The sequence below is a fragment of the Sphaerodactylus townsendi genome, linkage group LG12, assembly GCF_021028975.2.
Source record: "Sphaerodactylus townsendi isolate TG3544 linkage group LG12, MPM_Stown_v2.3, whole genome shotgun sequence".
Taxonomy (NCBI): Eukaryota; Metazoa; Chordata; class Lepidosauria; order Squamata; family Sphaerodactylidae; genus Sphaerodactylus; species Sphaerodactylus townsendi.
The window spans coordinates 11755964-11768729 of NC_059436.1; the positions used below are offsets into that span (position 1 = coordinate 11755964).

At 44.2% G+C, this 12766-nt stretch overlaps 1 protein-coding gene across 3 annotated transcripts in view; it reads right to left on the bottom strand.

Moving 5' to 3' along the window:
* KIRREL3 (kirre like nephrin family adhesion molecule 3) overlaps positions 1-12766 on the bottom strand; it is a 786157-nt gene that overhangs the window by 77712 nt on the left and 695679 nt on the right. For all 3 annotated transcript variants that reach the window (XM_048512011.1, XM_048512012.1, XM_048512010.1), the window contains exons 8-9: positions 4438-4586; positions 3433-3560 (exon numbers count right to left, since the gene is read on the bottom strand). In XM_048512011.1, coding sequence (XP_048367968.1) covers positions 3433-3560; positions 4438-4586 — 277 coding nt within the window. The remainder of the gene's footprint in view (positions 1-3432; positions 3561-4437; positions 4587-12766) is intronic.

Below are 12766 nucleotides of genomic sequence, written 5' to 3' on the forward strand. Positions count from 1 at the left end.
TGCAAAGCCCAGCTATTTGTCAGCTAGAGGGAGCTAAAGGCATGAAAAAATGTTGCCTTCCTGAGACAAGTCATTTGCAACTCCTCCCGACCCCTAAAGTGACTTCCTTCTTCCTTGTTGTGCCCAAGGTCTAAAAGGAAAGACAGAAAAGGGTGATTCAGCTCATGAAAGAAACAAAGGAGATGAGAACTGCAGATAGGGGTGGCTCTTTGCTGCATTCACAGAATGCAAAAGGAGAGGGGAAGTTCATTTTTCACTGGACAAGTTTCCTGATAACTGTTGAAGAAGGTGAGTGTGATGCTGTCCTGAAGGAGTAAAACAGAAAAATTCAGTCAGAACCCAAGATGCTGAGAAGCGTCTTCGCAAACCCAACTGACTTGTCAAATAAAATTGGCCTCTGTCCATGGTGCTGAAATTGGTGGTGAGCTAGGAGCTGGGTTGCTTAATGGAACCAATGTCACAGACATCATTGGATGGCCCACACGTGGTTGGGAAGTATATCCTTGTTAGCTAATCTGAAAGGCATCTTCCCCCTTCCTGACAGTTATGGTTCTCTCGTAGAATATCTGCTTGGAATGCACAAGATTCCAGGTTCGGTACTTGGCATCTGCAGTTAAAAGGAGCAAGTAGCAGGTGGTCTGACTAAGTAGAAGACCATTTCCTGTGTTCATCTGAACTAGAAAAGTATACATGGGGGGCAGCTAGTAATACTAGATGCAGAGAGAGGAGGGAATGGAGAGGAGTTTGGGAAAACAGAACCCAGAAAAGGCAATCATGTCTGGATGAAGATCCCCTTTTAATGCCCCCCAATATTTCTGCTCTGCATTGGAAATACAATATTAGTTTGTAAGGTAAAATGATTTTTAAGAAGATCTTCCAAATCAACTTGCTTGTAATTTAATGATTCAGTTAATTTTGCATTCCCATGTGTGTGTGTGTGCCTTACACACCCAAGCAGACAAAGGAAAATGGATATGCCTGATTAAAAGTATATACTTGACTGTGGCTCAGGTGTTGCAAAGAAGGGATTTAGTGCTCATAAGAATGGCAAATTTTAGTTCAATCTTATGAGTCTCCAGTGACAATGTCTTAGTGATAATTTCTATTGGTTTTTTTGAAAGCTCATATTATTAACTGCTGACTCAATATTTTTGCTTCAGTCTGGCTTCCAGATCCTGTTGCATATGCATCTTTTGCTTGTGGTTGCATGGATCATGGATTTCAGAACCTTCAGTCCACTGAAACAGTCTTTGATGTTACACTGCATCCTGGAGTTGTGCTCTATGTGAAAATGTGCCTGCTGTTTACAGGCATCTGCATGTATAAACCAACTCCATTGAAAAGTTTTGCACTCTAGGCACAGAAAAACTCTAGGTGCTTTGATAAACAAAGATGCATCCTCAAAGTATGCTGCAGTCAGCAAGCAATGGAGATGAGCCAGGTGTGAGAAACTGAGTTCAAAGGGAAGTTATGCCTGTCACACAGCTACAGCATTAACCTTCTCTGAGTGCTTTTTTAAAAATGCCACAACCCCAGAAGTCCGCTCTTATTTTATAGTACCTCTTGATTATTTAAAGGCATAATTGCACATTTGTGAAAACCTCAGCTTCACAGGACTGTATTGGAAAGAGAAATTACAGCCTTCTTTTGCCACAGTTAATCAAAATAAAACTTAGCATTTGTAGAACTTTCCATGCATTATTGTATCTTTTAAAATTATTCTTTATTTTTATTAAGATGTTATAATTGAAAATACAAAAACATATAGGGTATTATGTAAAGAAGTGTAACAGTAATAAAGGAGATTTCTCTTTCTGCTACAGGAATTTCTAGATATACAATGTTAGATAGAGCGGGTGTGATTCTTTATCCATTTAAAAAGATAGAGTAGTTAATTATTAAATCGGTAAATTAAAAGGAAAAAGAGAAAAGAGAAATAGCATAACAATATTTCTACAGTATATATATTTATTTTGCTGTTATTAATAACTTCTTATTAGTTGGATCAGATTTATACAGATACTGTATCAGTGGATCTTGTAGGGACAAGTGCCCAGATTGTTATTATTGTCTCTTAATCCTTACAGTAGCCTTATAAAATGGGCTGGCATTATTACTTTAACATTGTAGACACTGTAGTTGTGAAAGGAAGCAACTTGTCTAAGACTACCAAGTGTCTGGCCAAGGTGAGATGTGAACCATGCTCAGGTCTCTCTGCCACAACAGCTCCAGTGATTAGGTATATTTTTGACAACAGCTACAGAGACCTTCAAGTTCTTTGCCCTTCAGCATTAGCTGCAGCTCTCTAAAAGCTAGGACGAGTGCTCACAAACAGATCTCAGCGTCGATTTATAAAGTTTCTCCTGCCACAGAGAGGTTAAGTGAAGCTTTGGCCTTTCGTTAGCCCTAGATGCTGCTCATAATGGAAATCAATTTGTCTTCTATTAGGGCTCCCTTGCAAAGATCACCTTTGAGTGCAGGAATGTGGAAAGCGCTGAGAATATCATGGAAACCCCATCCTTATTTTATTGTCCAGTTACAGAATTCAAACCTGTTGACCTCAAATTTCTCTCCTCTTCTTTTAAACCACTGAATACTTTCCCCAACCATATCTGGTTGCTGTTGAATATATGAAGCTGAATTTTACCATTGGCCCACTTAGCCTAGACTGACGCTCGGGTTCAGAAAGGTGGTTATCAACAATAACTTCTTGAGATCCTGTTCTGCCACGCTTGTGGCTGAAGACAACACTGTCCAACTAGCTGGCCCTACTTTTCCTTCCCCATCCTTTTCAGACTACTTTATGAATGTTCTGATTTTATGGGGGATTATAGTTTAAATCTTCAATAATGTTTTATCCCCCCTTGATGGCGCTGAGATGTAGGTGAGAATGTTTTATCTGCTGATTGTATTGTTTTTCCAATCAATTGTTGTAAGCTGACCTGAGCACATATAGGGAAGGGCAGCCTTTATGTTAAATGAATTAATGAATGGAAAATAAAATAAAGGTGTCTGGAACTGAACCTGGCTGGATTCCAACATTAATTTCTATTAGACAAAGAGGGTATGATTTTTTTGCCATTTCCCTCCTCCTGCCATAGACCACTAATATGCCCTCATGCTATTCCTTGGAATAGCATGAGGGCTTATTCCAGATTGGGAAATGCTCAAGAGCAGCATTTCAGAGAGGGCAGTGGGCTTCCGCAAGAGCAGAAAGTCAGGGGACTTTGACCCCTTTTAAGGAAGCATCTCCTGTAACTATATATTATTGCAGGGATCCACCCCAGGGTCGACAAGGCCAAGGTGATCTAGGCAATGAATGAAAAGCAGTTATGATGCACATTCCACCCATCTTGAGTGGCCGGGCATCCTGGCTTTGCTCTTCCTTAAAATCTGCACCCAAGTTACAGCACAGCTACCCTGCCTCCTTACCACACCCGAGCCGCGCTTCATCCAGACGATGGTGAGGGATGGATTTCCGATCCAGGCACAGTTAAAAACAGCATCCGATCCGAGGTCGACAAGGAGAGACTGTGGCTCTGACATCATTCGTGGGCCAACTGTAATAACAGAGCAGGACAGAAAAGGGACTCAGCGATTCAGCGGCTCTTCAGGCTTGGGGAGGAAAGTACAATAACAGACCATTGTAGTGCTGAGGGTGGCATCAACATGCTCAGTTGTCAGCCTGCTACTTTTAAAGCAATAAAACAGCCTCCGGATTGGGAGTTAGTAGCCTCCTGTGCAATAGTGCTCTGGGTTATAAGGATCTTATTGCAGCCTTGGAAACAAATCCAGTTCACCAGATAAAAGGCCACCACTCCTAATCACAACACCAGGTGGGCGGCACAGATGCTGTGTTACTTTGGTACCAGCACATGCTGGACACAATGGTGGCACATTTGCCAAAAGCTAGCTATAACAGTTACAACTTCACGACAGGAAGCTGCTATATATCATACATCTATATATCATGCATTTCTTTCAGCTTTAAACTAAAGTGTGGGAAGTCTTTCATCTCTCTGGTATCTCCAGCATGGATGAAACTGGGCACAGGAAGAGAAAAAGAGGTGCAGGAAGAAAACATGTTTGATGTCTAGTTATATATAGTTGCAGGTCCCTAAGTGTTTTGTGCATATCAGAACTTACATGGAAATTGCTACTCTACAGATCTCCCGGTGAAGCATCATGCGAAACATGTAGGGATCTACATATTTTCCCACTGCACCCTTTTTTCTTTTCCTGGACTTTGTATTGGCGCAGCCCTTCTTGCTGAAACTGGGCACACTCGAATTGGAATACTGACTTCTCTACACTTTAAGAAGTCCTCAATACTTTCCATTTTTCATTAACCAACTATTGCATTAGAAAGCAGCCAATCTGAGCCATTTATCTTATCAGCTGGTGCTTCAGAAGTTTCAGACAAGAAGTCATACTTACAGTAGACATCTACCGTCCTGCTGATGTTGGTACTTCCCAAAGGGTTCGTCACCTCACAGGAGATTGGCTCAAAAAAGTAGGTGTAGTCAACAATGGCTTCGTAAGAGTCACCTGATGCTTCTTTGATAATGTGTCCCTTTTTGGCCCACCTATGGGACACAAGAAAACAGAAACAGCAGGGCTGTGTTAGAATGGCATTCATACAGAAACCAGAATAAGCTTTCAAGATATGTCTGGCAGCTCTATGAATCAATGTCCTCCACAACATCCCACCATTAACAGCCTTGCACAGGTCTTGCAAACTGAGAACCGTGGCTTCCTCCAATCTATCTCATGTTGGGTCTTCCTCTTTCCCTGCTGCGTTCAGCCTTTACCAGTATTACTGTCTTCCAGGATGTAGAGACCATATAAAAGCAGATGATCAAAAAGCAGGAATCCAAGGGCTAAATCCTGCTGACTATTGTGATGTACATAAATAAACTGCACATAAACACCCCTTCCAGCAATTTGTTCCACATCATGAAATGCTTTTTGTTTTGGTGGCTTGTGGATATGCAGAACAAATAAGCCAGATTCAGCCTGCTAGGTGATTGCATGCAAACACTTTGCCACAGAAAGCAATTCTTATCAGTTGGACCCAGTATGAAGTTTCCACGAAGGCACTTTTTCCACTAAGGTACTTTCATCAATGGAACAGAAATTTCTTACTTCTTATTGCAACCTATTAAACCCCCCCCCCCCCCAAAGTGCTGCTCCTGGGTTCCTCTTGGGAAACAGGCCCTCAGGAATGACATGAAGCTCAAATCAGGGGTCTCCAGCAGGAAGGAATGGGAAGAAGTTACACCTTCCCTCCTGTTAGTGGGAAATTGTCAAGATCCAGCCCTATGTGAGCAAACTCCCCACCACCATTTTTGAGCAAATCTCCCAACACAGCTTGTAGTTTTGCACTGGTCCCCAGGGAAGGCCTCTGAGCACTTCATATGCCACTGCTGTTTAAGTGCAAAAGAACTAATGTGGCTGCTGGCTGTAAATTGAGGAGGCCTGGCTTCCCTCTCAGCCATGGAACTCACCTGCAGTGCAACTGTAGGCAGAATGACACACTTCTAAGGCCACTGACCTGAAGGAGCAACTCTGCTTAAGAGTGCACCAAGGATAACTCTGCTCCAGTCCCCCAAGCTATTCTGACGATGAAGGCCCTTTGGGTGAGATGCAGACAGCAATGGCCAGCAAGATAGAAAGATCTGGCACTTTTTAGTAAATACCAGGAGGTGGTGTAACAGGCAGGGTCTACCTCAATCAGAACCAGTAGAAGTTCACTAACAAGTCCCCTGTACCAGAGGAATTAGTAGTAACTATGACTTCAACTTGCCCCCTGCAGGCTGGGTTTCTTTTGAATTAATGGTCATCTCCTGGTATTTACGATAAGCTCAGGACTCACTCCTATAATCACTATAGAAACTATTGGGTAGTAGTTTTGACTGTACAATGCCCCTGCTGGCATCAAAGAAGAAGAAGAAGAAGAAGAAGAAGAAGAAGAAGAAGAAGAAGAAGAAGAAGAAGAGTAGGAGGAGTTTGGATTTATATCCCCCTTTTCTTTCCTGTAAGGAGACTCAATGGGGCTTACAATCTCATTTCCCTTCCTCTCCCCACAGAACACCCTGTGAGGTAGGAGAGGCTGAGAGAGCTCTGAAGAACCGAAACTAGCCTGCTGGCATGTGTTGGAGTGCACAAGCTTTTCTGGTTCACCAGATAAGCCTCCACAGCTTAAGTGGCAGAGCAGGGAATCAAACCCGGTTCTCCAGATTAGAGTGCACCTGCTCTTAACCACTACAGTACTCTGATTCAAATGTGGTCAGGAATATACTCCTAGTCTGCTACAGTGAATTTTATCTTCAGCAAACCAAACCGAAGCTAAGACCCAACTGAGGTCGATCCATACATGCATGTCTTCCAGTGGATCGTGGTACCTTCCAGCAAAGATCCAATGTTTTGAATGAAACATCAGGGATGAGCTGCCCAAAATAGTTTTCCAGATACGATGGTCACTGGAGTCAGTTCACACATTCATCTATCAGTTATCAAATATTGGCAGATGAGTTGATGGACATCAAGGTGTCTCTGTGTGTGAATGAGCTCAACCATAGCAAGCCAAATGCCAGTACTGATTGCTTTTCAGAATTTTCTTGGTAAGAACAAAACCATCAAAGGCTGTAGGTTTGCATTGGGGAAGGACAATATGCACAGTGCAAGTTGCTTCCTCAAGAAACGGCAGTGTTACTGGAGTCAAGGTATACTTTGCAGGCAACATACAACCCTTTCCAAAAATATGTCATGTATCCATACAGACCTCAGTGTATTCTCAGAGTATACACAGGGGAATAAACCACTTTTGCTACTATCAGCCTCTGGTCAACACCTCCAAGTATCTTCCTCCAGGGAACTATCACCATGACAAACATCTTGTGCTTGACTGCAGATGGCTGAGTCTGCAGACAGCATGGAAGTGGAATGTGTAAATGGTAGAAGATATCACTAAACTATCTCCTGGGGTTGGGACCATCTGTACTGCAGATTCCAGCTAAGCTATCTTAGAAAGTTCATCCATCTCTTCTAACTGAACAAGGCCTTGTTTAATTGACTCTTCCTTAATCTAGTTATATAACCTGTTGTTCCTGGCAATGTAGCAGGCGGTTGCCAACTGTTATTTGTTATCTAAGAAATGTGTGCAATGAGCATTTTGATATTTAGACTGATACTTTGCATTCAGAAGGTCTCAGGTTCAAATGGCAAAACCTTGAACTGAATACTGGAGTCCAGCATTCATTTGAAGCTCTCCTTGCTGCCATTTCCAAGGTTCAAGTGGGCTTGGGGAATGGCAGCATCGCGGGGGGAGGGAGAACTTTTTATTGGGTAAATTTTGGGTTTGAGTTTTAAAACAACCCCCTCCCCCCACAAAAAATATCAGTGAAAAGCTGAATACACCCAATGGGTATTGGGTGTGTTTGGATTTACTGAAAATTTCCAAGTTTTTAATTGAAATTTACAAAAAAAATTGTGTTTGTCCCCTATTGGACGTTCCTGACTCACACACATGCTTGAAACCACTGACAAGTGAGGAATGGACAGTAGTAGATTCCTTGGGAAGGTTGGCACTCCGGGCTTGAAAATGTTAGATGATTTCCAAGAGTGGCTCCGAGTGCCTGGAAGACCCCACACTTCCCACTTCATGCAGGCAGGCTGTTGTCATCAAAAAACATAGTTGGATTCCCCTGGGCTGCCTCCTCCCCTTCCTTTTTTAATCAAAAGGAACGTTATCCCTTTAAGGCAGTTGAAATAACATTCCACCGGAAAGCCAAGCTGGCATTTGCAACATTGCAAATGCGAAAATTGTCTTTGAGGACAAGCTGTCAACTCAGCACTTGAATTAAACTGCTGTTTACCAAACAATAAGCAAATGTGACCTAATGGGGCACCATCTGGCATCCTGCCAGGCTGGGGAGCTCTGAGCGGGTGAGAGGGAGGACCTGACAGAGCGTGTGGGATGAGATCAAGAGGCGCCAGAACACTGCCATGGCAACCCTGGAATCCCCCCCAGCAAAATCTGTGGCCATGAGAGCTCCCAGGAGAGGCTTGGCTCACTCATCCCTGGGCGACAACTGATTGAATCCGTTTCAAAAAAGGGAAAGGAGGGGAGGAGCTCTGGTTTGGTTGAGATAAGCAGCCCACTACTCAGAATAACTTGCATGGAGCAGCTCCTTGTTCCAGCTGTATTAGAGGAGAACACTGAGGGTGAAGGCAGCCTGGTGGGAAAACAGTAATATATTAGCATAAAGCAGGGAGATTTACAGAAAGGAGCAGTTTCCCCAATTGTTATTACAACAACAGAGCCAATGGAGCCGAGTATAGCATCACTGCCGTCTGCTGGTCGTAAACAGCAGTACATGATGCTAATCATAGAACAGAAACGATCCCTTTCTGCTGACCAAACAAATGCTCTGGACTCAGGGAGCTGCCTTATACTGAGTCAGACTACTGATTTATCAAGATCACTCTTGTCTGCTCTGACTGGCAGAAGCCTTCCAGGGCCTCAGGCAGAGATTTTTCACATCACTTACTGTCTGGTCTTTTTACCTGGAGGTGTCAGGGGCCGTCTCTGCACGGCACAATCATACCAGGTTACAACTGGTTTCTTACAATCCAGGTCTGTTTCATCCCTGTTTCTCCCTTCATATGGCTGCCCATTTTGTGAAGGAATCCAGTGAAGATCGGGAGGAAATACTCCAATTTCTTTCGCACAAGCCTGGATCTTTTGTGTTTATATTGAAAATGTATCTGAGCATGTCCGGTGTCTCACGTTCTGACTGGCTGTTGTTTTTGAGCAGCAGCTTGAATGAACGTTAGGTGGGGAGATAAGGGGGGCAGAGGGATCGGGTGGCTGGGTGGGAAAAATAAACAGGTTCTGCTCCTGTGGTGTTTGCATGGTAGCAAGCTCACCCCAGGATTTTTGAAAAGAATTTTGCCACATTGGAAATTTTTGAAAATCCTGGGATGAGGGAAATATAGCAGAGCAAACCCACTTTAGGACTGGGAACCATGCAGACTTCTGGGCCAGACTGAGATATTTCCCTTGCTCAACCCATGATATTTGGACCGTACAGAAATGGCCATGAGAGAACCAGTGTGGTTAAGAGCAAATGGGCTCTAATCTGGAGAACTATGTTTGATTCCCCACTCTTCCACATGAGTGGCAGAGTCTTATTGGGTGAACCAGATTTGTTTCCCTGCTCCTACATATGAAGCCTGCTGGCTGGCCTTGGGCTAGTCGCAGTTTTCACAAAACTCTCTCAATCCCAACCTACCTCACAAGGTGTCTGTGGGGAGAGAAAGGGAAGATGATTGTAAGCCCCTTTAAGACTCCTTACAGGAGAGAATGGGAGTAAAGATCCAAACTTTTCTTCTTCATCTTCTGCGAGCACAGCAAGCCCCTCTTTAGAGAAGCTCCACCCAAGGAAGAGATCCCCTTCCATAAATCTCAGAGCCCTGAAATTTTAATCGCTTTGATCAATGCTAAGTTAGACTGCTAGATAAGGCTGTCGCAAAAGTCACATGGGTAATGGGAGAATGACTGTTTCCTGCAAATGATGATTGCCACAAGTCACCAGCCTGACACTGTGGTTTCCAGCAGCAAACATGAAGTATGAGTGACAGGCATGTCCTCAAGCACCTGTACGTGTAGCCACAGGTGTTTAAGGACACCCCATGCTGATGTAACACTGATACTGTAGAAGTTTTTCACCAGTTACAAAGAATGGGAGTTGTCAGTTGGTCAAAGGTAAAAGGTAGTCAAGGTTATTACTATAACCAATCCTCTACCTGGAGGAATTTGCAGCAATCAAACTCCAATCCATTGGTCTATCAAGATCTGTACTGTCTACTGCATGATCTGTCACGTTTATTGTGGCATGCCCATTGTCTGGGCCCCATGCCCATTAGCCAGGGGTTAACCCCTGCAGAACTCATTGCCTAATTTCTGGCTACCATCCAACTAGAGGTTTCAGAACTGAGAACAGGGTCAAGTAAGATCAGCTTCAGGTCAATAATGCTCCTCTGTACAGGAGATAGAGGGGAAATGGGCCCGTCTAGCTGCCTAGGCTGAATTTTGTGAGTTTCCTAAAGCTGAAATCATAGTGACTGTCCCCTTTTAATCTGACAAGGAAGAAATGGCTGGAGAAAATGTAAGATGTTGGCAGCCTGCCCAGGATGTGAAGCAAAATTCCCAAGCAGGCTATGCTGTTGGACTTTACAGAGTGGAATTAGCAGAGCAGCATGGAAAAGTGTTACCCACACTGTGTTCTGACTGCATGATTGATGCCTGGCTGTATGATTGGTGTCTGGAATGTCTCTTTATCTATGGAGTCCCAGATCACGAATATAGTTTTACCATCTTCACCAGGGGAAAGCAGCTGGCCCCTATCTGTCCCAACCCAACCTAGCCACAGTGATCCATGCAACAGTCACCTCCAGATTGGACTACTCTCACTCTACACACGGGGCTATCCTTGAGACCGCTCCTGAAGGTCAAGTAGGTTTAAAATGCAGTTGCCCAAGTCTTTAAAGGGCCTTTTTGGAAAGCATATATCCAGCAAGTGCTGCACCAGCTGCATTGGCTCCAGGTGGAGCACAAGAAAAGGTTCAAGGTCTGTTCACCGCCCTGAGCCCTTCGGGGATAGGGCGGTATACCAAATTCAATAAATAATAATAATAATAATAATAATAATAATAATAATAATAATAATAATAATAATAATAATAATAATAATAATAATAATAATAATAATAATAATAAGGTTTTGGTATCAACCTTCAAAGCTCTAAATGGTCTAGGACCATTGTACCTGTGAGACTGCCTCTCACCATACATCCCCCAGCAAATAACTTACTGGTGGTTCCTGGTCCTAAAACTGTCTGGCTATCCTCTCCCAGAGCCAGGGCCTTTTCAGCTCTGGCTCCAGTCTGGTGGAACGCTCTGCTGAGTGAGACCAAGGCCCTGTGGAATTTATTGCAGTTCTGCAGTGCCTGTAAGATGGAGTTGCTACACCAGGTTTATGGTACAGGACAGCAATGGTTACAATCCATGTGGCTCTCCACACTTCTCACCTTTCCTCTTACCTTCAGCTTTCTCTAACTATATTGTTTTGTGGAAAGGTGCCGATACGGGGGTCAGTAGTGGTTTTACCCCTTCATTTTAACTGGCACTGAAGTGATTGTTTGATTGATTATATCTTTAATCTATATATATAAAAATCTATCAGTGTGTTTTTCTGCTGACAGGTAATCTCCCAAACTACTGGACCGATTGCTTTGAAATTTTCACCCAATGTCGCATTCATGTGTGGCCAGGTTTCCATACTGTTTCCACACCTCCTGTTGTGTACATGTCACAACTGTGCCAGTTATTCTGTACATGCCACACATGTGACAGTTGGAACCACAGTTCTGTTCCGCAACAGCACGATCTGCTGGCCGTCAAAGCAACACCCTCTGATACAAAAGAAACAACCATGCCTTCCTTGAAAACCACTGCCATCTGGAGTGAAAGGGGAGGGGGTCCGCCATCTGGACATGGCCCACCCACCCTAGCGGAGGAAGGGGAAGGTGAGGGAGGGTCCGGGGGTTTGCTGGACCAAACGCTATAAAATTTGAACACAACGTACCTCATGCCTCCCAGCGTGTTTTAATTCGCCTGCAAGGGAAGGGAGTGAAAGGGACAGGGTCCGCCACCTGGACATGGCCCACCCACTCTAGCAGAGGAAGGGGAATGTTAGGAAGGGATGGGGTGGGGTGCCATGCAAGGGAACGGGAGAGAGGGAGGGGAGCGAGGGGCCCCTTGCCCCTCCCCTCCCTTGCAAGCATTGTGCAATGACACATGTTCGAAATGTTCACTTCTTTTCTTTCTTTTCCACTTCACCAGACTGAGCCACAGCAACGCGTGGCTGGGCCCGCTAGTGTATTTATATGGTTGTAAGCTTCCCTAGGCCCATCTGGGTGTGGCCAACCTAGAAATTAAATAAATAATGATAATAATGATTGAGGGATTCTGGGTAACTCTGAGTGTTTCTGCAGACAGGGAGAGATGGCACAATCTCTGCATAAAAATAGTCAAGAAGGAACTGAGGTGTTCCATGAGAGGATGGAGAAGGGAGGTGGTTTTTCAGACCCCCGTGTGAAGAACAGAGCACCATCCATTTTTCATAGAAGCATCATCAGACTTCCACAGCCTGAGGAAGGTTCCACTGGAGCACTGCTATTTGCCCTGTTGGCAAAGTTTGTGGCAGAGAAAATTACAGTGTTGGTCAGCGAGATCTAAAACCGCCCAAAGCACAGTTCCACTGAGGACGCCTGTCCTCTTCAAGCCAACCCTGCGCGTCAGTGCATGTTGGCAATGTGTCCCAGTGGTGCTGGATTGCCAATTTGAAATCCTCACGGCAGAGCCTGAGCTTCTTTGTGTTTTGATTAGAACTCATATTGGAGAAGAGAATGGAGACCGAGAAAACCCAATCAAAGCCTTGTCCTGAATCCTCGATTGCTTCCCCTCACAGCAGGGCAATAAGATGCTCAAGAAAGTGCGGCAGATGAGCACAGCTATTTCCTATTCTGACCAATTACTCCAAGCATACCTGCTGCCTTTTGCTAGTTTAAAGGGATGCTGTGTGCTCCCCTTCCCTTTTTTCCTGCAGGTGCCTTTTCTGTTCTCTTGCTGTAGGGCAGCAGCCTGCAATACGTCTAGCCTCCACATACACCATTACAAAGTTCTCTTTGTTGGGCAACT